Raw genomic sequence first — 24799 nt, forward strand, 5'->3', positions numbered from 1 at the left:
ACCAAGCAGACAACCAAAGAGATGATGCTAGGCTGGAGTTTCTATAGAATATTTTTGGGTCACCTCAAAGATAGCTGATTACAGAATACCTTTACAAAGAGTGGTTAAAAGCTACTAGTGTGATGAGAGCAGACAGGACAGAAAAGGAAGTTTTAAGGCCATGGTATAAGCAGTATTGATACCCCATCTATTATCCTGTTCAGTCACTGCCATCCATATTGAAGGTAAAGGAGTTTGAAGCAGCAGAGATGCACACAAGGCGAAAGGATGGACAAGGAAACCAATAACCTACTGTACAAGGACAGACTAAAGGAGCCAGAGGTATTTGGTGGGCAAAATGAGGTCTAGAGGGAGATGTTTCTTTCTTGTGAGGAATATGTGCATGCAGCAGGGAAGGAGATGAGCTATTTAAGCTAGGGCATAGCTCACACAGGAAAAATGGGTTTAGAGCCCCATGCATTAGTTCTGATTGAAAGTTAGAAGGCTATGAAGAGCAGGATTAGAGAGGTTCTGGAACAGCCCCAGGAACATTTAAAAATGAGTAAGTTTTAAAATAGAGGTCAGTAGATATCTAAGGGGGATTGTATGTTGTGGTTGCATTCAGCAGCAGGGAGTGAGCTCAGTGACCTTCTAGTCCTGTGCTTATGTTGCCATGAAAAAGGTCAGATCCGAAATTATTTCAGTGAGAGGGAGCAACGAAGGCTGGGCGGGAGTTGCGGGGTGGTACCTGAGCTGACTGTCACTGGCATGGTGGAAATTTGCTTTGACCAGACTTGGTGTGATGCAGGTACCTAAGAGCCCTCAGCATGTCCCTGGAGACGGGCGATGCCTAGTGCCTTTTTATATGTTTTCCACCATTCTGTCCTTCATTCCAAACTCCCTTTAAGAAAACTAGGTTTTCTTAGCACTACACAGTTTGGCAAAGAGGAATAACACTTTTATTCCTTCAAGATCCCAAACAAGTTGCTGGTAAGTACAGTCAGATGTCTCTCTTTGGTTCAGTCCCAAATTACTAGCCATTGCAATGATCTCAACGGTAAGAAATCCTTGAGAACTGAGAGCACAGCTTTTCCTGAGTTCGTCCTCTTTGGTACGTTTGCTGTGGTACGGTGATAGCCGATAAATGCTGCCGGACCCTGCAGGGCTGACCCCTCCTCTCTGGCTGCCACCAGCACGGCCATGTAGTCACCAAGTCTGTCTCTCACTGCAGTGCCGAGCTGGGGAGCGCTGCAGCGAGCAGGATCCGCTTGCTATTGAAGGGGGCCAGATCCCTCCGCACATAATAACCGTGTTCAGACCAGGAGACAGGAGCGAGGCCGATTGGTATTGCAGTAGTCAGTCACCGTTGTGTCCTGTGACACATGTAGTCGTCTCTTACGCTGCTTACGGGAATTGTCTTCTAGCAGATTAGTAGAGAAGAGAGAAGATTAAACTGGTTTGGTGTTAGCTGCAAAACACCTCTCTGTTCACAAAAAGCTACTGGACAAAGATTATTTTTGCGCACTTAAAATCACAGTCGTTTAACAGTGTAAATAACCAGCTGTGATGACCATGTTGACTGGGTGCCACTTGTGATTCTGGAATTTCCTCGAGGATGTATAAGGCTATTGCAATAATAATAGCTAAAATATTCACTGCGACTCAAGCTCTTTCGTTGCTCCTGTGTGTCCTCTGCCTTGTCTCCAGAGTATAGTACCCAGTTGTGAGCAGCTCTGCAAATAATTACTTTTACACTGAACCAAAAATGTCAGGGGGAAGGGAGAAGAATCCCTTCAGCCCGGGAAGAAATTAAATATGACAATTTTCTTGCCAAAAAATTGAGGTAAGGGAAAAAATAATTTAAATTGTTTTATTTCACCTGGAACACAGTCCTTCTGTTTCTGTTGCAGTCATTTTTAACCATGACAAAGTAATGTGAAAGAAGGACTTACACTGTTTGGGACAAACCACTAGGAAAATAGGGCTGTGTTTGTGCAAGGACAGGGCAGGATCCTCCCGCGCAGGATCCCTGCCGCGCACGAGGCCACCTCCTCGGAGGGCTGGGAGAGCGCGAAGCTCCCGGGGAGCCTCCGACGCGGTGTTTGCTCTGTCTCGGGGGATTGCGGTACCCAAGGAGCATCGTCTGCTCGTGGCCCTCAGCACGGTGTCTCCGTGGGACGTCGCGGGGGTGTTACCTGTGCAAAACAGTGAGGAACATGGGAGGACTCGTGAAGAGGAGCAGAGCCCAAACCTCCACAAAGCAAATCACTTGATGAGAAAGTGAGTAAGTTATAGGAAATGCAAAGTGACAGTAACTGCTTGGCACCCGAGAAGGCAGCGGCTCCAGCAGAGCTGTCATGCCATATGCTATCCTGAATCAGACGTAAACTGGCTAGTGGACATGCCCAATGCTTCGCCGCCTCAGGCGCAAGGAGCTCGCGTTTTGGTGCTTCTAGTCAAGTACTTGGCCTAAGATCGAAGGGCTTTACTCACAGAGATGAGAATTTCTGGTTTTCCTATACGTAGAGCAGAGAGAAAGAAAGTGCAATAGAAAACAAAGGTACCTGAGGACCAAGAAACCCTTAAATACACGCCTTGTACCATGCTAAAGTAAGAGGTATGAGAGAAGGGTGAGGAATCACCCCAGGAATTAGCGTGGAGTCCTCACCTGCTCTCCCGGCCGGGCAGCGTGTGCGTGCCGAGGGCCCGGGAACGCCGTCGGGTTTCCCTAACCTGTAAGGGCAAGCGCGGATAAGCACCCCGGGGTGAGTTACACTGCACGCGGAGAGGTGGAGGGCGAGGAGGGGGAACCCGGCACTGCGGTGCCCTTGCAGAAAATCCATCAGCCGCCTTGAAGGAAAGCAGCAGCGAAACACCTGCTTCGCTGCATCTGCTCCGCGGCAGCTTCTGCGTTGTTAAGCAGTGAGTGTCTGGATTTGTAGACATCGCCCGTGTGCCGCGTGTTGCGGGGTTGTCATGGTGAGCGCGGCACAGCACAGCACAGCACAGATTCACGTAAAACCTGCACAAGCTGCTCGCGTGTAAATTAAAGTTGCCCTCAAGTAAAGACACAGACGACTCATGTAAATGATGCATTCACTATTTATGAATTGCGTCCAAAGAGATTTCTGTCAGCTAAACTCCCTCTAACTGGCAACGGACTGTCTGTTGTTCAAACTGTAAATAATTAATGCAGACTCAAAAGAATTGTATGGTAACTTAAAAAATATATAACTCCTGTGCCTGGCTGTCTTCCTAGGATCACGGTGTTGGATGATGGAAGCCTCCGAATTGTCAATGTGACTAAATCAGATGCTGGAAGTTACACCTGTGTAGCAACGAACCACTTCGGGACAGCCAGCAGCACTGGCAGTTTGCTTGTGAAAGGTAATTACAATTTTTATTACGTATGACTGTTACTCCATCTTAATTTCTAAGCAAGTCAGCAGAAGCCACACACGTGCCAGTGCTTTTTCCTTTGATCCTGATGCGACTGGACCCCATGGGAATTAAAGTGTCTTTCGCAGTCAGGCTCTCTTGTATATAAGGAATTTGCTGAGCCTTATGTGTCAAAGATAATGTCAAGAGCACAAATGTGCTCGTGGTCTCACTGAATAATGCTGCTTGCAGCAAGTTAATGCATGTGTTTTCACATGGAAATAAAATTATGCTGAATGCAATATGGGAATTGTAATACCAAGTCAAGTCCCTGGTCCATATCGCTGAAAAATTTCTTTCTAGCAGTGGCCAGTACTGACGCCTGGGAAATGCTTGCCACCGCCGTAGCCAGGAGTGTACTCAGGTGTATCTGTGGAGAAATATGTTGAGATTAGTTGGTGTCCTTTATAAACGTTTATCTTAAATAATTCAACTTCATTTATCCTTGTTATTCTTTAATTTTTATAATCCTTCTAAAAATCCTACTAAACTCTTTAATACACTTCATCTTGTTGCAAAATAATGTGAGGGTTTCACCTTTGCAATGCAATATCATACTTTTCTAAAATATACACAGAATCTGATTTAATTTTGTTAATTCTCGTCCAGAGTTGAGTTTCTGCGTTGCAGGAATTGCAAGGGCATATTTGTGTATATTCAGAATTTCTCTGTCAACATTTTTTCAAAAGTAAAAGCTATCATGTTTGACAAAGACATTTAAAGTAATAATTTGTTAAACACCCTGAACGACACTGACAAATGCTTTAAATTAATTTTTGCCCTGCATATGAGTAGTCCTTTGTCTGATGAATTATTATAGGCAATGAGTATATAGATTATTACACTTATAATCACTTTCCATCTCCTTCTTATTTGGAGAAAAACCTATATTGGATAACAAATCAGGAAAGATTGATTACAAAGCAATAAATCAATCACAGAGCTCTAATGCTGTCAGTTTTAATTCTCCCATATGTTGTCATTGATGGATAGTATTCAGTTAGAGGCTCTCCCTATCAATTATTTCTATGGTGTATAGGGAATACTTTAAAATGTTTCAATAGAAGTTCAGATCTGTGGGTTTTACAGTCAGAGCACATTTCAGCAAGCAATGTCAGAATCGAGCAGCTGCTGATAAAGCTGGGGAGCCCCATTATTTTTGTAAAATGCAGGTGACAGTGGTACAGCAGTTTTTTCTCAGAGCAAAATTTATTTTAATTTTTGGGATATGCGTATGCAGGACTGTGCATCAAGACAGAAAGCATAGACCACTCGTATCATCAAGGCTGTCTTCCTTTTTGTTTTTCCCCAGCTTATAGCAAGTGCGTTGGGACAGATCCTTGGCTGGTTTAGGTTTGCCTAAGTAAAGCAACAAAGCCTCACAAGCTTAGGGCAGTTGAAGGTATGGCTCCGAGATAGGCGTCATCACTTTGAACACTAGAAAAGAAGTTAGGAGGAATGTTGTCAAATACCCCGTTCCCAAGGTGTAGCCCCCAGGTGTAAGGGCTGTGCTACACCTTGCTGTCTTCTGGAGCTGGGGCAACACACAGAAACCTAGCGTCCAGGTAGGGCAAGGCAATATAGGCATTTATTTTACAATTAATGCTATATAGGAGCGTATTAACACCAAGGATTACTCAGTTTTCTCTTTATTTGAGCAGCTTGTACAGCATTTTCCCATGCCCACATTGGTCCCTGCAAACAAAAACGCAGACAGCCAAAGAGCGGCTTTATATCTCCACACCGGCTGACTCGTTTCTTAGCCCGCGTGGGATTTGGGGAGGGCAGAACCGGCCCGCGAGCGAGGCGGTCCCAGCTCGCCGTGGCTTCGTTGGGTGCAAGGAAGCCGCCGTGCTTTTCGGAGCATGCAGGACACAGGCTGCTGGGTTCGGGTCTGCGGCACCTCCGCGGTTCAGGGGCTGCTTCCACCGCCATAAAAAAGCCAATCGCTAAAAATACATTCTATTTCCTTAGTTCATTCCTGCTATCGAGGAGTCACGCTCTTGTAATTCATGACTTATTCTTTCTTATTAGTAGTACCCCAGGGATAGCCACTAACTTAGAATATAACAGTAGCTATTGTACCTGCTTTTTGGGGTCACATGGGTTAGAAATCACTCCTCTTTGCGGTAAGGTTATAGAGGATTAGCAAGTACTTTTTTCTCCCTCAGTGCTCAGTTTTAACTCGATTCCATTAGCATTAATGGGAGTGACACATGTGCATGAAGCAGAGAATAAACTCTTAAGCCCAAGATGTGGATATTAACAGCAAACTGAGAAATGCAATTTCAAAGTCTATCCCATAAAAAGTATAAAAGAGCAGAAACTATTCTGAACTCCAAGTGAACTGTGTAAAATACTGTATTTTATACTGAAATGCTTGAGTTTCTCTGCCCTAAGTAAAGCACAGAGGACTTTTGATGGAAATATGACTGAACACCTTATTTTAACTCAACTTTGTGATGGACAAAAAGACTAATTTATCAGCTGATGAGTTTTCTGACCTTAAGGTATGCTTATATTCTTTTTTATCTCATCATATGTCATTGATTAGAAAATTGTGAAGGTCAGAAGATATTTTTCCTAACCTTTCTGTATTCTTCCATCAACATTGCAGGTTCTCGGGGTTTTTCTTTATTTTTTTTTCCCTCTCAAGGAGATGCCGACAGTGTCAAAGACAGCGTAGGCAATGTGGGGAGGAGGAGGAGGAGAATAGCTGTTATGCCAGAACCAGGGAGCTTAAAATAAATCTCTGGCAAACAACCAGAGAGGGATGAATAAATATTCATATTATGCATGAGTAGACAGCTTAAAAATATGAAATTCTGATGGGTGCCCATAGGGCTGTTTATTAACATGCTGTTGTCAGAAATGTTGAACCTCAGTGGTTTTCCAAACCAGTAAGATTATATTTGGGGTTTGTTCTGTTGGTTAGTTCTAAACAAGAACTTTTCTGGCCTTTGAGACCTAAAATCTTGCAAACTTGCATGTATGGTTTGACCTTTAAATTAAAAAGCAGGATTGAATTTATAAGGATAGTGAAGACTGAGCAGGCAGTGCTCAGAGCTGGGAAGGACATGGCATGTATTTACATGAAGTATATAAATACGGATTTTCCATCTTTTTTCCCCCATTTTTACTGTACTTGAGGCTGAATGTTCCAATTCTTCCCAGACACAGGAAGACTGCAGACTTTCTTAGCACCAGAGGTTTTACATGACAAATAGTGTACGCAGGCATGTGCTGCACGGGGTGAGTTTATCTGTATTTCATGTAGTCGTACAAGTTGGCTAATGCAGCAGCAGCTCTGAAATACAAAACTAAGCGTGAGCTGCTGCAGTAAAATCTGTGAGCGTAGGAAGGGCAGGAGAGGAGGTTACTATCGGTTGCCCGTGGTTGGAGACCAGGATGATCCTGTCCTCTTACCTCTGTAGCGCAACAGGCAGAAACAGCATCTCCGTGTTCGGTGGGATCTGTGAATTCCCGGTCTCACAGTAAATTACAGCAATTCTGGTAATGCTGTTGTGGCTGTGGCGAGGGCAAGTCCTGACGACATTATTTGCCTGTTTTATTATGATGTACCTTTAACATTTTCATACTGCTGTTAGCTTGTCTCATATTTACTGTCATGCCAGGGCTCAAAGCAGTAAAAGCGAGAGAGGTTTTATTACGTGTAGTCAGACTAGCCGGTATCTGTATTATTTCAGCAGAAAAAGAATACAGGGATAATGTCAGTAGGTTATTTTTTCCTCACACTTCAGTAGACTGATAGTCTTGATTTTGTCCAGCACACTGATCCACATTATTTTCGATGAAATTGAATATTCTTCATTCCAGGCCCCTTCCTTTGTGTGAACATTGAATTGATGCATTACATTTAAAATTGGAAAGATTGATTAAATACCGTAAACTTTGGTCCGTCATCAAACAACTTTTCAGAGACTTCATAGGTTGGTACCATTAAACCTGTAGTTTTTGCTGTGTTATTCCAGTAGTTTAAGAATAGCTGGGTTTGTGCCTCAGAGGTGCTGCTGTGCTCGTCAGCATGGATGCGGCGCTGCGTTCCAGAAAACAGTGCCGGTGGGATGCAGTGACCGTCCTGGCATTTTTTGCCATCTGGAATTGTTTGGCTTTCAATGTAACTCGATCAATATTTAACCAAGTTCTTCAGAAAATGTATTGTGTTTGCCTTAAATCCATGGGACTAGAGTGGATTCACACCACTATGAATTGTCTGAGGAGATGGGGAATAACTGTCTTTCATCTTCAAGGATTATGAATATTACGCTATCCGTAAAGACTTGAAAAGAACTTAGTTCTCCCGTTCTGGAAGCGCGCTGCGGCAGAGGGCCGTTGCTTCCTGATGGCTGCCCATCTGTCCATCACGGCGTGTTTCAGAAGTTTTGTTTTGAACGTGGTTGGTAATGCACAGTTCAGGGTTTCTTCAAGTCGTTTGTGGCTTAATTTTCACGTAGGACAGTAAGCTGGTATGTGCTAATGAGCACTCGTGCAATCAGATAGAAGAGCTAATGCCTCCTTTTGCATTTGTGCCTGATGTTCTCCAGTCCGGCTGGAGCGACTCGGATGGGTTCCTATCAGTTGACCTCCTTGAAGCGACCAGGGGCTGTTCGCCGCCGCGCGTGCCCGCAAGGTCAGTTCCTCGGGTGCAAGCGGGGAGCAAAGAGGGCCGTGCTGTAAAGTCCAGCCTTTCAGGAGACCTGTGTCCTGTTCTTCCTTGTGAATAATACTCCTCGCCTTGTTTTGCTGTCATCGCAGTGGTGCATTAACGTTCAAGAGTTGCGTGCGGTTCCGGCCAGCTTTGGCAGGGAGCGGTGAGAGGTATTTGAAGGGGTTCCCTTTGAAGGCCTCATCATAACCCACCGTAACCGCGTTACAAGACAAGTTAGTATAATGCCTTCCGAGCTTGGTTGTCATCTTAAGGGTCCAGACAGGCTTTTAAATTAATCCGATTTGCATGCTATAATAGTCTGAGGAATATAACCTGGAAAATACAGAGATCAAACTCTTACAGAAAATCATGCAGTCCAAATGAGATCCTTGGTGGGTTTTCAGAAAATTGCTTTATTCTTTTGGAAGTATTTACGTTATCACAATTCACGTTTTTTCTTGGCCAGCCATAGGTAAGCTCCATTTGAACCTCCAGAGTGTTATCAGCTGAGTTTTAATACTGCAAGGTCCATGCCTAAGCACAGCTGAGTGTTCCTTACAAAATCTCTTCCATCCCTAGGATGGCATACGTACCTATTTATCTCTTGGTTTATATTTAAAAATCATCCTTTGCCTCCATCACAGGCAATGATTCAACTTAACAGGGCTAGTATTTGCTGACTAAGCTCTTCAGCGTGTGCTTTGGCTTCAGTGTCAGTCTTAAATCTACCCGTTTGACCATGTGGACTACGGGGATCAGCAAATGCTGGGCTTGCCTGCAGCAGCTCCCGTCCCCGAGCAGCCCCATGGCTGACTTCATCAATAAGCAGGGTGGCATTTAGTAACCCTTATTTTCTGTTAGCCAAAAATAGGTGTGGCTTTTTTGAACTGTAGCTTTTCTGAACTGAGTGTCCGTTCTTTTTAAATCAGTGAACACAAGTAACTCTAGCAGGCGTCCTCCGCACCGGCTGCCCGTAGGTTGGGTGTTTGGTGGTTAGCCGTTTTACAACCCGACTCGCCTCTCCATCGCTCTTTTGAAGGTCTGTCTTGATCCAACAGCGTTTAAAGTCATGCAAGTTCTTTATTTTTCTTTCCTCTCTGTTGGTTCAGCTCATTCTAATTTAAATTCATGTTGGTTGCGCCTCAGCCCTTAAGGAAGGAACTGGTTAAAGTGACATTTAGTGTTGAAAGCAAAAAATATAATTAAAAAAGAGAGGTAGAGTTTAAAGTAATGATCCCAGAGCAGCAGTTGAGGGCTGTCCATATTTTATGGGCTTTTTAGTGCTTGATAGCATACTAGGTGTGTGCTCGGCTGGTATCAGAGCCAACGTTTTCTGCAGTTTTCAAAGACTTAGAGCTCTGAAAAAGTCAAAAGAAGTTTTATTATCGTTAGAGTTTCTTTAAATAGTGGCTGGACACACTTTTTATATGTAGTCAAGCTATGAATATTCCTTATCAGACACACACTGTTCTAAAAATAATTTCAAAGAGAAAAGGTTTATTTTAGCATGCAAGCTGCTGTTCCTACACATGAGCAAATCCAGAATCTCTAGATCAGGATTTTTTAAGGAAGAAGGCTGTAAAATTGCAAATGGATATTTTCAGCTCTAATTGGACTGTTTCCAGTGAAACCAATTATTTCTAGGATTCAATTAGGGATGTCTTGCTAGGTTTAAGTAAAATTATGGCCCAAAGCCTTGCAGGAAAGGCGCAGTTGTAACGGAGAGCCCTGTGCATCCCACTCATCACCCCTTCCCTCCCCGGATGATTGCAGCCCCGAGCTGCCGGCTGCAGTTTGCTGCGTCTCTTGTGCAGCTTGTAAGTTCACATAGTACTTAAAATACAAGAATTAACAAAGTATTTTAGTGTTTCAGGCATCTTACATGTTCATTTCCAGCTGCAAGCCACAATAAATGGTGCTGTATCATGCCTATCTAAAATTACCTTCGCCAGTTTTAATGGAGTAGCTTGTGTTTTTCTTGGGCAAAGCAGGATAGTCTGGTTTCACTGGTAAGGAGGTCGCCTCGCTGGTGTTTCACAGCTGGCAGGCGCAGCTCAGCTCTGTTTGCTGTACCTGCATCCGATAAACATGTAGGTCTTCTAGTTTTCCTTTCCGTAGGGTCACCCGAAAAATGAGGTCAGCCCTGCAGCAGCGCGGCGAGGATAACGTAACTGGTGAGTGACCAGGAGGTCACCCGGTCCTCACCAGGAGGTCAGCGAGTGCTTAAAAATGGATCAGGATCACGGCAAGCGTAAAAGCGAGAAGTGCTCGGTGAGCTTCGGGGCACCCGCCGGGTGCTTCCCTTGGCAGTTTTTGGTACGACTTGCAGCCGTTTCGCAGTAAGAGCGTGGTTTTAGCTCACGGCAGCTAGTGAACGAACCGGCCGTGAGACCTGCCTGCTCCCTATTGGGAGGGAGAAAAAATTAGGTCAGGTTGTAAGGCCAAAAGCAGAAAATGGCAAAGAAACACATAGGTGAAATAAACTGTAGAACAGCAATAGGCTGCTCTTGGGGCTAGCTGAGTGAAGTAGATTAGTTTTTTTCTTGTAAACACTTACTGATCATAGCAAATAAAACTTGTAAACATAATACAACTGTTTAGCTTCATTAAATTTGCACCAGACAATTAATTTTTTCAGGCAATTCAAATGGTCTTCTGTAGTACTGATTCAGTTTAATTGAACATATTACCACAAGCAGACAATAAGAAATATATTGAAGCTATCCATCTGGCTTGCATCGAAAACTTTGTGCATTTCATTTTCTGCGGCTGTCACAGCCCTTACTAATTGCCTCATTTCAGTTGCGTTACAATCAGTGCGATTTAGCCATTAATGTGATAAAAGTCTTCCTGGTGAAGAGCTTGATATTAAAAAGCATAGATCTCTAACCTATCTCTCTCGCCAATTTTGGACTTAACGCTGGCATTATTAGAGTTATATTTTTAAAAGCAGAAATAAAAATATATTGACTCCCGTAGAGTAGCTTCTCCAGGTACTTTGCTTATCAAATTCTGATTTAGAGAGAGGCAGCTGTTTACTCTGGGTGACAGTAAATGCAGAAGAGTCTTCTCCTGCCTCCCACCTCACCACCTTCCTCCTTCTCCTCTGCATCCCCCCAGCCTCTAGTTAGCTCTCAGTCACGTTAGTAGTCTAAAACAGGTAATTACACAGATAAATAAGGAAGTCGAGAGAAGAGCAAGTGGCTGATGTTTATAAATGTTTCTATTCGGTGTACAAACGTGGAAAAAAGGACTCTTTTTAAAAGAGTTCAGCTATTACGTCCATACTCCTTGTAGAACGAAAAATAAATTTCTCCATTTTCTCTCTTTTAAACCCCCAAGGTATTGCGGACGCTATGTTATTTTTTTATATTGCAGACCTTGCATTATTACAACCCCTCCCACCGTAAAAAGTCTTAGAATAATTCCTCAGAAAGCTCACAGCCTTCCTTTTAGGAATTTTTTTGCCCTATCCCCAAAAAGCAAGAGGTTCAGGAGGTCTCATTTAGCATTACCATCAGTAGAGGCTTGGGTTGTTTAGCTCATCAGTGCAGTTCAGATCCATGTATCAGTTGAAAAAGGAGTTGACCTATAGGTTAAACACAGACTCTCAATGAGACAAAAGCAGGTTAATTAACACTTTTTCATCAGCTTGCTTCAATTTAGTTTAACATGATCCATTTCAGAAAGGTCAAAGTATTTTTCAGTTTTTGAATACAAATGAAAGTTCACCATACTTACAAAGAAATATAGATCAAGGGCTTCCGAAATATATGTTAATCAGAGTAAATACAGTATGTTTGATTATATGTGTGTGTTTATGTATGCGATTGTGTATATAAAGCATAAGCAACAAGTTCTTTTGCCCAACGATTAATTTCGTGACAAACGGAGACCAGCCAGGGCTCGTTAACTGGAAATTACTGTCAGGCTGGGGACATTTACAAATCCGTAAGAAGAGGAATATGTTTGACTTATGTTTTCCACCCATTTCCCTAGCTGTTAGTTGCAGAGAATTAATTCAGACTTTGGAGAAGAGCTACTAAGAGAAGGAGGAAAAGCCGAGATGCGTAGGATGAGTCAGAGTCAGACGAGCACAATCCAGTTAATGAGGCAGTAACCCCACGCGGAGCAAGCCAGAAGAGTGGTCGATAGATTGAGTCTGTTGGAGGTAGCTGAACTGATTGACCCTCCCCGTGTCGGCAGGCTCTGATGGTTAACAGTTTATGCTGTTGGCTCAGCGTATTGGCTACTTAAGAATAAATGAGCCCAATTGCAGTCAGGCATAAGGGGTCATATTCTCCGTTCCTGCAACTTTGTCTTTCTTAATGGTGTTACCTGGAGTTTCTGGCAGTGGATGGTCTGTCTCCTTGAGCTTTTCAAGGTTTCATGAAACTGTTTGGGTCCTTGGAGAACTAAACATAACAGTCGAGCTGCCGTGGGGTGTAAATCTCACATCTCTTCCCTTCTTTGCTCTTTTGAGAAGGTATCTCATCATCAAGCCGACTAACATGAGTTTGGGCTTTGTCTTCATCCCAAAGGAGGACAAGGTTTGTCCTTTTCCAGAGCAGGCAGTAGGGTGAACTTCCACACATGAGCTTCATGGGAATGCCCCAAACCTTGGGTAAAGGAAGGCCAAACTAAACTGGGTGAGAAAGCAGTGCCGTCAGTCCTGGCGTGGAAGATGGGAGCAGGTCTCCCAGGAGCCGCATCTCCCCCTGCCTAAGGAATTCAGTCTGACTGTGCACTTACGGAGAGGGGAGAAAAATGATCTACCTATTACCCACATTGAGAAAATGACTGCCAGTCTCCATTCCTGGTGAGAGATGAAGGGATCAGTGTGGGAGAATAAAGGTAAAAGCAGTAATGGCTGTTACCCTCAGAAACTTTATATCCTTGAAAATAGTGACTAAAACCAGACGGGCCTGAAGGCTATGTTTTTAACATCAAAGATAGAGAGGGAAGTGTTTAGAGAGTACATTTTCGCTAGTAGGAGGAAAAAGTGTAAGAGCATTGAAAGAGAATCTGGGACAGGACTTGGGAAAGTATCAGTCCTTTTGTACATTTTCTCAGAAGCATTTTGGGAAGCAGCTTAGCAGAACCAAACTTTTGAGGCTTTTGGTAGTTTGGGTTTTTCTGCCTGAGCCTAGCTGCGTTGGCGAGCAGGAGTCAAGTGAGTTGACTCATTTGTTTCGGAGTTGCTTTTTCAGATAACAACAGCCAGGCGGCATACGGGTAAAGACTCGGCGTGATGGTTTTTAACTCAAGCATTGCTGAATGCAGATGAGGCAGTGTTTGCAATATTAGATACCTGGGACCTGATTTCCTCCTCTTGCAATGCAACCTAGGTAAGATTATGGGCAATCCCATCAAAATCACTGTGAAGACTAGAGTCTCTTGTCTTAACCCAAAATCATGATGGCAGAAAGAGTTTAATACCAGAGACCCAGGAAAATAGGTTTAAGTACTGAGTCTGCAGGTGTTTCTTTATCGCAGTGGTCAAACCAGTTATTTGGGAATATGACAAAATCTTCATGACTCAAAAGCATTTTGCCTCTGAAATAAGAGGAAGTTTTTGGAAAACTGATTTCGCTTTCATTATATTTGAAGATTTTAACTGTATCTTGAAGAACCAGTGATCCAAGTTGTAGATTTTGTTACTAGGTTTTCTTCTAGCTTCATTGAGAATATATCTAAATCATAATCTCCATTAGCGTTTATTTAGAAATTCAGCAATATTTCACCAGTAGGATTTCAGTTCCTTTCCTGTCTTAGTATACAGAAAGAAATGTCTCTAATAATTCAAGCCAGAACTCCTTTGGTCCTGATAACTAAACCGTTTGTGGGTTGGTTATTGTTCTTTTCTTTTCTAAGGCTTGTTTTGTTGATTCTGTTCTTACTGTCACTTGATCTTTTTGGACCTTTTCAGTCTTGCTTGTGGTAGCCTAGAAGTCTCAACAGGTTTTCAGCTAAAGTTTATGTTAAATAAGAATATCTACAGTGTACAGTGGTGTAAGAAGACAAAGCACTTTGTAATGAAAGTCTGTTAGCTGCACTTTATAAGTAAATAAGACAGCAGAGACTTCCAATGACTTGCTCAAAGCCAGGCAGAAAGGGAAGAGAACTGACTTTTATTCATTTTTACTTTGCAGTCCTGCTGCCCTTCAGTCTACAGAGTAGACTTGCTCTAGAATATCCTTTTTCCCCCTCTTGCTAATCTAATTCTCTTTCTGGTATAATTCTGTTAAGTTTAATTGTTCACATTTGGTTGTGTTTCAAGCTCTAAAAATTCAAACTGGTATTTAATGGAATGGCTCACATGCTGTGCGTGGCCCTAGCAGGAGCCATTTCCAGGCGCGCAGTTTTGGATACGCTCTCTCTGTGAACAGCCCCAAAGGGAGCTGAAAGCGCTCCTCCTTTCCGGCTTGGCTTTCCCCATTGCCTGCCGCCGCGCTCGGAGCGCTCGCAAATGCCGGAGGATCGTGGCCGAGTTGGTGCAAGTCCTCTTGTGCTTTCTTCAGTTGATTTAAACTTGCAGGTACTCTTTGGCAATGTATAATTTCCACAAGTTGGGCTGAACAGGCTTTAACTTTTCTATTCGAAATAATATTTTATTCAGATAGTCACTTCAGTTATGTTTTAAAGTATTTTTAAACAGAAGAAAATTAGATCTGACCTTTGACTGAAATAATTTTTTCGAAAACTGCTCAGTTTATTAAAAAGTTTGGCTTTTTTGTTCGAGGTCGACCTTCAGGCCGGCGAGATTTTTCTGATACTGGAAGAAAATAAAAAATGAGTTATTTTCATAGCTGATTGCCCTACCGGCCTGTTGGAAGCAGGCAAGAGTAGCCACAAATTGTGTCATGTCCAGTCCTGCCTAATGTATAGAAGTTTCTTAGTTATGTCTGGTCTGGCTGTCATTTACCGAGCCGCTAGAGCGATGCTTGGGCTTCTTTTTAGTGTAGAGTTTAAATAGCTTGGGAGTTTTAGATTTTTCTTCTGTGCGGTAGACTCGTTTCTCCGTGGGAGCTATTTGCTAACACTTCTACTAATTATATTCTAATTATGAGATAGTAGGAGCAGATGCTGCTTTGGAGGAACACTTTGGTTGAAGGCGTTCGTGGGATTGACGGGACACCCCAACCAGCAGACCAGCCACTGCAGGCGCAGCGGGCTAGCGCCGCGCCGCGTCGAAAACCAAGGTGCTCGTTTTTCCTGATGACAAACAGCCACGGGTTCCAGCGTGAAACTGCCTCCTGCGTGGGTGTTTTCTGCAGTTTTGTGTTCCGGGGAGATTCAAGCTGTTTGATAAAACAAGTATATTTGGTGACTACTAAAATCAGTGAATCCCAAAAGCCCACATTCTGTCAAGAGATGTTTCAGAATTGTTTTGCGAGGTCTGCCGGGAGGTGGAGAGGGGAAGGGCCCGAAGGCATCGGGCATCAGATGTGGCGCAAATGAGAAGAATGAAATCAGTCTCGACAGCTTATTCGAGTTCAACAGCAGAGACCTGCTGAACCTAAGGATTAAGGCCATCGTGGTTTAGAGGTGGGGCTGGGAAGTGGTAAAACTGCGTAAGCTACCTTGGGAATCCTCCCTGGTGCTTTTTTTGCTTAAAAATGAGCACATGTTCAGTAGTTCCCAGTGCTCTGCCTCCGTAACGAAGAAAGTCGCAGTCAGGAAAGCGGCGAAAATGATTTAGCAAGGACAAAACCCTCTCTTGTTCTTCTGTGGATGCACGGTTTTCCCCATCCAAGCAGGATAATCCCTCAGGAAACAGCAGCAGTACTGAATTAGCAGTAGGTGCATTCAGTGTATGTGCAGGAGTTTCAGTGTAACTCTTGGTTTTGGTAACTAACTCTTCATCTCGGTATTGGCGTTTGCAGAAGTCTCTGCAGTCACCACCAGTAAGACAGGGCCTTCGGGGCCGGACGGTGAAGCAGTCAGAAGTTTGCAAAACATGCAAAAAATTGTTACACGTTCTAAATTTTTAATTGCAGCCAGGTTCTTTAGCCTCCTCTCACTGAGATGTAATCATAGATCCAGTGCTTTTCTTATTATGTAGCAAATTGAGATTCTCTGGGGAAAACAAAGCCAACCTTCCCCCTGCAAAACTGAAAGCAAAACTGGATGCAGTCGGCTTTGACTGTTGCTCGAACGAGAGGACAAGCAGGCGCTTCCCTTTGGCAGCCACGCACTGCTCCTTGCCCCGCGAGCGGTGGCCCTCTGCTCCCCCCAGGCACTTGGGAAGCTGAACGTGTCTTGGGCCGTTGGATAAATCGCTGCATGCCAGGGCGTTTGCTTATCTAAGGCACTCATGACGGCTGCAAGGCTTGATACAAACGACATTAAGGATGGCTGCACTCTGGATCATTCGCTGGGAAGTTGGGAAGTCCAGTGCGTGATTTTCGTGGTATTCTGTGCGTTTCAGGCAGGGGCATCAGCTCTTAATGACTCTTAATTTGGTATTTATTTTTGCCTGTCTGCTAATTCCGTGCCTGATGAGGAGGGTATAAATAATAGACATATACAATTCCGCTAGGAAAGATCTAAAAATGCATCCTGTACCCTAAAAGAGCAGACTGTGCCGGTTACATTATAATTCCGAAGTTTGAATGCCTGCATATCATACTATGGCTGCTCTGTTTCTTTTTGAACATTTAAACCAACATTCTCTTTATTTAAGGCCATGACCATTCAAAACGTGTTTAAAAACGCCGTAAGTCAGCAGTGGCAGCAGGCTGAGCTGCTGGGAGCGGCGCGGTGCCTTTGCCCACCCTGGGAATGGGCCGTACAGGCGCTGCACGGCAGGGCGTTTGCCCAGTTACCCAGGGCTGGGGCTGCAAGGATGGCTGTGATTGATCCTCGAGTGGCTTGTAATTTATCAAAGATGAGATATGATTTCTCCTGTATCTGATTAACCTTCTCTGCAAGATGGCCATCATTTTTGTAATGGCAGTAGATTATTCCATACTTGAAAAGATGGATATCAGCTAGTTTCAATCAATAGCCCACAAAAGGTGACACCTTGAATTCACCGGGTTATCTATAAAATGTGTCACAAACGGTTCGGTCATTTGTCATATATACCGATTTCATTTAAGGCACCTCTGAAGTGAAGTGTCTTTTATTTTAGTGTGAAATACAGAGAGGTAGGGAAGGTATGTTTGGGTTTTTTAGTGTAATCAGACACTACTGCATGCTGCTATAAAGAGCAAGTACAAATTTCTATGAGTGGCAGATTTGATTGTCATTTCCATACCCCATTATATATGATTTTCTGTGTCACAGTTGTATGGAGAGAGCTTGATTTGATAAGATTGCATCGCATTGGGTAAAATGGAGGTTAAAATGAAGTATTGTGCCCTCTTGTTATTTCAGAAACACTCTCTGTGCTCTCTGTGGAGTGGATATATTTTCATATGTTTTGTGTTTGAATTTGCTGTAATGGCACATCCCTCCCCAGTATCCTTTGATGCAGTTCTATTCTGAATGTGTTTTCAGATTTAAATTAACCTTCATTTATTATTCAGGCACACAAAGAGCGCGTGTTTGGGTATGCAGAAATGCAATCCCCTGATTGACTGCGGGTCCCTTCCTGGGAGGTGGGAGGCATCGTTCCTGGGAGGGAGGCTCCTGCATCAAGTTGAGACAGTTTTCAGTCTGTGGGAAGCTCTTTTTCAATGTCAGTTTAAGAAATATGTTAATAACTTGTACCTCGACTGCAGCTCAGTGCTGAATGGAGCTGAGAAGGAAACTGCCAGTCTTGAAAGCGAGTCTTAGGCACCTCGATGGACAAGTTGCTCAGGAATGCAATCACTAAGAACAGCATTTAAACTCTTCCTCTAAAAAACCTTGCCCACATTGAAACAGAATAGATACTTCCTAAGAGAAGGCAGCTCGAGAGACATCCTGAAGCACCTGTCTAAAAATAATTGTGTGTATCCCATGCCACTGCAGTCGTGATAGGGCAAGATTTAAGCCAAGTAAATTGCAAGATAAGGATCCTCTTTCAGGAAAGCAATTTTAGCACGTCTTAAATGCCCAGCTAAACCGAGTGCATTGCTGAATCAGAATCTCCACTCCTCCAGGAAAGGTCAACTCCTCCACCCCTCCGTTCCTTAATCCCCGTTAAATACCTGGCCGTGTGTCACTGCCTTCGTTGCCAAAAATCACTGCTGCCTGTGGTAAAGATCTAGACCACTGTCTGCATGTATTTCTAAAATCACAGAAGTGACTTTAGTGCTAAGCCTCAATTCCCTTTTCTAAAGTGATACGTGTCGCCTTCGCTTTCAGCAAGATTGCGTCTTATTAGGCGCAATGCGAACGAAGGGTGCTGTGAGTGCTGCAGCATTTTCTTTTAAGGGCTGTGCACGAAGGGTGCTGTGAGTGCTGCAGCATTTTCTTTTAAGGGCTGTGCCTTAGGAATCAGCCACCTGTCCTGTGAGAGCACATGTGTAATAGCTGATTATATGGAAGAGAAGAGTACGTTGGCGTAAGGAAGGCCACGACCCTATTCCTGAAAGCGTATATGTGAATTGTCTCAGCTCATTTCTGCGGTACTGTGTCGCAGAGTGTGTTTTACCACTTGACTTTGCTTTGGCCTTTCCCCATTTCTTTCTCGTATTAATTTTCGCCATGCCCCATGAAGTGCTCAGACAAGCTGTAGTTTGCTATGCTAATTCATACCACGTGTGTGTTTAGTTACTCATCAGTTATTAATCTTTTCAGTTCAGGGGCATATTTTCCTGTCTTCGGCATTTTCCATAGTGTCTGATGATGTCCAGAGTGCTGGGAGCTCCCCAGTTTGATAGCTAGTCATCAGGTCTCGGGCGTTTTTGACTTTAGGGTCTTGGGTAAATGTGTCATTTGCAAATGAAATGGGAAGAAACACTGGTGCGCGTTGAAGCATTAATGTGTTGGGCTGAATGATTTTGATTCTTCAGTCGCTCATTGGAAACAGATGATGCTAGCCCCAGGATTGATTTTTATCTCCAGTCATCTCGTCCTGAAAGTTGTTTCATAATTTTGAGGCCAGAAGATATGACTAAGTCTAGCTAGTCTGTTCTCCTGCAAAGCAGCTATACAGTTTCCAGTGATTGCTGGTAACATGTGGTTAACCTGGAAAATACCCATTGAAAAGACACTGAGCCTTGATTTAAAGTCTCCAAATGATGGAGCTGTTAGCACGGGTCTAGGTACAGTGTTAATATCTCTCCTTACTGAAACTGTACATTACTGAGACTTTGCATAGCCGCCCTGCCATTTATTGGCCTTGTTTTGGTCCTCGCTCGTTGCTTCAGAGCAGTGACGGCACTCGGTGAGTCGAGAAACACTGTGCATGCAGTTTTTGATGAACTGCTCTTAAAATACCTGTTTGCCAAAGCCAAGGGTTTTCTTTGCTCGCTTTTCTCCTTCGTTCCGCTGTCCTTTCCAAGTGGAGATGCCCTGAACATCATATTTTTGTACTCCTTTTTAAAAATCCAGACAATCTTTTACTTAAAGCAAACCTTAAACATCATGCTGTGCGACCATGGTGCGGTGGCAAATCTGCGTGCTACATGTCTGCATGTCCTTTGTGAAGCCTGGGAGGTAGTTTGGTGCCTGCCGCGCCACTGAACTGCTGTTGCAATGTTGGCCGCATTCTCTCTTTGTTTCCTCTCTGTTAGCTCTATAAAGCAACAGATTTTTCATATGTGATATTAAAAGCTAGAGTGACTGCAGAGAGATGGTCCTAAATGATTCAGATTTGTAGGTGAGTCGTCTTCAAGATATATATGATATATAAATTAGAAAATTTTGAATCTCTGCAAAAAAGACACAATTTGCCTTGAAATTAATATAATACTGTAAAATATGGCAAATAAGGACGCTGTGTTGTGATGCATTTATTAACTACTTTGATAAAAAACAAAACGAAAACCGTAAAGATGCTTGTATTCAAAACAAAAGTCCCAGATACCTGAGTTCAAAAAAATCTATTTCAAATTCTTATAAATGAAACTGTTTATGCAGATAAGTGAAATGCACAGGGATCTCTGAGACATAATACTAATGGCTTTTAGGGCATTTTGGTCATTAGAAGGTTAATCAAACTTGAAATTACTGCTTGGATCCCTAGATCCCCTTAAGGAGGATCAAAATTTGTGAAGGGACATCTGCGGCGGCCGTGCGGGCCGGCGCTGGGTGCAGCCCTCCGTGCTCAGCGTTGCCTCCCTTTGTCTCAGCCGCTCGTTTGAAGCATCTGGTAATTGAACATAAACTGTTGCACTTGAGCATTCATGCCTGAACCCGAAATTACCTTGTCATCCGTGCTGGCTTTCGTTAAACAACTAACAGACACCCTGGCCTGCTCCCATCCCAGGACGAACGTCCTCCTCGCTGCGCCCGGCGGCAGCTGCCCTGGCCGCTGCGTGTCGGAGCTGCTCGCTGCTCTCCGGCTCAGACGCGGCCTTCGGGCACGGGGCTTGGGACGCTGCTCGCTCTCGTGTGCTTGAGGAGAATGTGCATATCCCTCAGCACAAACTAACTCCGCTTTTTCCATTTAAAGAACCGGAGCATGTTTCTTCTCTCCGTAAACAGCTGTTGCAGGTCTTTACTAGCTGATTTGTGTCCATCTGCACATGCTTTCCCCTCCAAAGCCATGAACATTTACCGAATACTTTGCCTTTGTAGGGAAAAGAGTGAAGGGGAGAGGAACATACGCTGCAGACCTTCAATGGAGAATCTTCTGCAGGATTTCCATTAGCTTCGATTAACCAAAATTGGCAGCATGAAAGTGCAAACAAATCCTGAACAGAGTGAAATGGCCAAGGTGGGGAAAAAAAGGGGCAGGAATAAGCCTTTGCAAAGTCTTGCAAAGTCAAATTTCCCTTACAAGAGTCCTATTCTCAAAGCACCGTTAAGTTTAAGGGGGAGTTTTGATTTCTTCAGCTTTTAAACCCTGGATAAATTTCTCAAAATGCTGAGTATTTCCTTCTCTCATTTTTCCTTGACCTCCTTCTCTGTGCCAGGCTAGGTGTCTGAATACCCATTTAGGTATTAGGTGCACAGGTTTCAGAAACCAGCGTTAGAAATATTGGCATTATTTCTTTCTCGGATCAGTCTTGGAGATGCTCAAGTCCGTTGATTTGAGGCCGACAGCAGGAGCTGCATCTCTGAAGCGTGTTGCAGTTCAACCTTTTGTTATTGTAAAATACGCTATGTCCCTTCTCCGTCCCAGGCTGGCACAGCGCAACTCGTTGTTTGCTAAGCACTTTGCTATCCTTGAATGAAAGGCACTGCGGTTATTAATATCGCTGCATCCCTTCCCTCTGGGACCGGTGCGCACAGCCTCTGCAGCTGAGTCAAGGAGGAAATAAGTGTGTTTGGAAATGGGATGCCAAGTAGCCGTGTAATGCAAACAGATCTGCCTTCCTCTAGATAGAAAAATCCCTCTGCTCACTTGTCATCTGCTGCTCACGGGCACCACGTATGCGGTGTTGCTTCTTGCTCTGCTCCGGTCCCCGTGCGTCATTCAGGAGATATCCGCGTGTCGCGGACTGACTTGTTTGTCGGAGAAAGGCATCCATCTCCGGGCGGCAGGCTGTGATTTATTTTGTGTCACTTGTGTCGTGCCGCTGCAGATTGTGTCCCGCTGTGTCGTGTGCTCTCGATCAATGTGACACAGCACAGCCCTGCGTGAGCCGCAGCCCGCCGAGGTGACGGCGCAAAGCTGTTTATCCCAAACAAATCAGCCCTCCTAATGGACTCCCGATCAATGCAGAATTGGGGCGGGATGGTTTCCTTCCCGGCTGGCTAATTGCCACCCTCGGTCGCATCTGCCACGTGTTGCGACGGGGAAATGCATCCCTGCTCCCTGGGACGGGGCGCGAGAGCCGGACAGCGCAAGCGGCCAGCGACAGGTTCCTCTGAGCGCCGCGCGGCATTGCTGCCTCCAAACGGAGACCTCGCGAGAAAGCTCAGTTAACATCGCTTAAAATATGGGCAAAAAGCATCAACTGCAGCAGTAAGACTGAGGGATGCAACGCGGGCTGAAGCTGCTGATGCGAAGGGAGGATGAGAAGGAGCTTTGGCGTTTCACTGAGCCTTCAGTGACACCTACAGACAGGAGCGCTCGCCCGTGCGCGGAGGGGCTCAGAGCGCCCTTGCTAAGCTAAGGCACCTAAGGGAGATAGTCTGGGCTTAGGGGGACAGGGTGGTAACATAAAGAGCAGTGCTCCTCGTCCTCTCTGCTGGTGGAGGTTGCCCCTCTTGCCTAGCAAATGCGCAATAAATAGATGAGGCGCTAGCTCCGAAAAAGAGAATTCTTCTTTTTTTGTTTCCAGCTTGGATGCTAACCAGCACAATTTCGGTATCACTGAAGCACTCGCTGCAATTTAAAAGGTGCTCCAGGTTTTGAAAATGCAAATCTGATAACCGTGATCACCACTTGGCTGGGGATCGCCAAGGTGCGCCTTCACTCGGCTGCCCTCAGTTGGCTTCTTGATAACATTTTCTATTTGCTGCGCTGCTAGGAATATTAAATAGGGGTGTTTTTATTTTGTTTTTTTAGCTTTCTTCAGTCCTTGAGAAGAGATTTTCCTCGGGAAACGAGGCCTCCTACGACCGACCACGTCCCGTTCGGTATATGCGTATAAGTTGTGTGCGTCTCGGCAGCAGGTCTCGGGTTTTGCCCTCTGCTCCACGGTGCTGCCTTGCCGCCATTCGCAGCAGCGGCAGGGAGGTGAGGGGTGGCAATAGCAATGCCAAATAACAGTGAAATCCTCATACATTCATCATATAAAAAGAAGTCCGGATAATAATTCAACAAGCATTATTTTAGCAACTTGCATTTATGCTGCTTTTCATCTGAGAAACTTTAAATGCTTAAAATAACTTGTATTAATTAGTTAAGCCTCATAACACCTACTGTGGTCACAATAAGAATTACTCTGTTTTGTTAGAAGTCAAACTAAAATACAGATGAATTAAGCTTGCCCAAGGTAACACAGTCAAGTCCCTGAGGGCTTGAGCTGAAGCCTATTGAAGTCGGTGATGAAATCTCTTCTGCTACCTTCTGTAGACTTCTGATAAGGTCTTTGAAAATCCAGGAATAGCTTCACGTCCCCTGAATTTCAGTGAATAGTTTTGCCCAGCGCGTATCTTTTTTCCTGTGTTGTTGTTATTTTAGCAGGAAATTAAGCAGTCAGCCGATAGTCCCTGGCTGAAGTAGTTAACATTTTGGTTTCGTATACTAGAGAATGAATAATGCCCGTAGTATTTTACTATGACAGCTATGTGGAATGGACTTTTGGAATAAGCAAAAATATCTATCTGAATATGATTTTTGGACTTTTGGGCTCATTGTTAAGCAATATTTTGTCTCCTTTTCATTTCCTCTGAGGCCCTGTAGAAAAAAATTACTGCATTTTTGTCAACAGAAGTGAAAGACAAATGTTAACTTGAGGGGAGAAGGGAATTCGTGGGCCCAGATGAGGAGCTGAAGTCTGCATAATGTGTCATGGCTCATCTTTCTGTGCCACCATCTTGTTCATACTGATATGAAAAACAGCAGTTAAACCACTGGTAACGGATCCGCGTGAACTCCGGCTGTGAATACGGGTTTAGTCCTGGTGCCCAAGGTGGAGCAGATATTGCCTCCTGCCCGTATCTTTTAGCAGATGGACCTTCCTGCACCACAGATGGCCTCAGCCTTTGGGTCCTGCTTTCCTTTGTAAATGTTGTGTTTGGGGCAGTAATTGACTCTGATTCACTCTTTTCTGGCCTTTTCTTGTCTCCCTGCTCATCTGGATCGTGACTAGAAGAGGATCATGGAAGATGTGTTAAAGGTGTTTCAGTCTAACTGAAAGTGAAAGGTATCAGAGTAAAATCAAAGATGTGATAGTTCAGTTGTTGCATTAAGGATCTTCCTAACTCTAAGCGATCGTCCCAGCTAAACCTTTTACATTTTTAAAGTTCTGATAACAATGCTGCATTTGTGTTTTCAGCCCTGGGATCTCTCTTCATTCTCAGTGAGACAGAATTTGTTCTTATTTTTTCTGTTCTCTTTGTTGTTTGTAGATCCAACACGGGTTATGGTGTCACCTTTCAGCATGGACGTCACTGTTGGAGAAAGTATTGTCTTGCCTTGTCAGGTGTCTCATGATCACTCGCTAGATATTCTGTTTACTTGGTCATTTAATGGACACCTGATAGACTTTGAAAAAGATGGGGATCACTTTGAAAGAGTTGGAGGGGTAAGTATTAATACCAAAGCAATCTCCCCATCCCATGTTACGGAGGTCTTGTGGGCGTTGAATTTCTAACGTAGTTGCAGCTAAAAACGTTTTCTCTCATAGTTCTTCCTGATGACTTTTTTTCCACTTTTATTTGATGGACATAGCAAGAAAGAGAAGGAAAGAAATCGAATAAATTTTCAGCGGAGGTAGAAAAGGGAACAGTTTAACGTGTCGCTGTGATGGCTGTTTTACACAGTCACGTGCTCTGCTAGGTTTCAGGCAGACTCCTAGTCTATGTTTACATTTGTCAGGAGTGACATTTAATGCTGAGAGGAAAAGGAAATACAATTCACAAGCCTTGCTGTTACCTCTAAGCAATCATTAAAAGATGCACTTAAAGATTTATGCCTAGGGTGCACCTCAGCAGGGACAGCGGTTCCCAGCAGCTCTACTTGATTGGGCCACAAAGCTGAAACTACAAACTTTACTAATA

The 24799-nt window shown here is 44.0% G+C and overlaps 1 protein-coding gene across 6 annotated transcripts in view; it reads left to right on the top strand.

Moving 5' to 3' along the window:
- Positions 1-24799, top strand: part of LOC112989685 (contactin-4) — a 355336-nt gene that overhangs the window by 314557 nt on the left and 15980 nt on the right. For all 6 annotated transcript variants that reach the window (XM_064519224.1, XM_064519223.1, XM_064519227.1 and 3 more), the window contains 2 exons: positions 3239-3366; positions 24149-24324. In XM_064519224.1, the coding sequence (XP_064375294.1) occupies positions 3239-3366; positions 24149-24324 (304 nt within the window). The remainder of the gene's footprint in view (positions 1-3238; positions 3367-24148; positions 24325-24799) is intronic.

Source organism: Dromaius novaehollandiae, chromosome 12 (genome assembly GCF_036370855.1).
Source record: "Dromaius novaehollandiae isolate bDroNov1 chromosome 12, bDroNov1.hap1, whole genome shotgun sequence".
Taxonomy (NCBI): Eukaryota; Metazoa; Chordata; class Aves; order Casuariiformes; family Dromaiidae; genus Dromaius; species Dromaius novaehollandiae.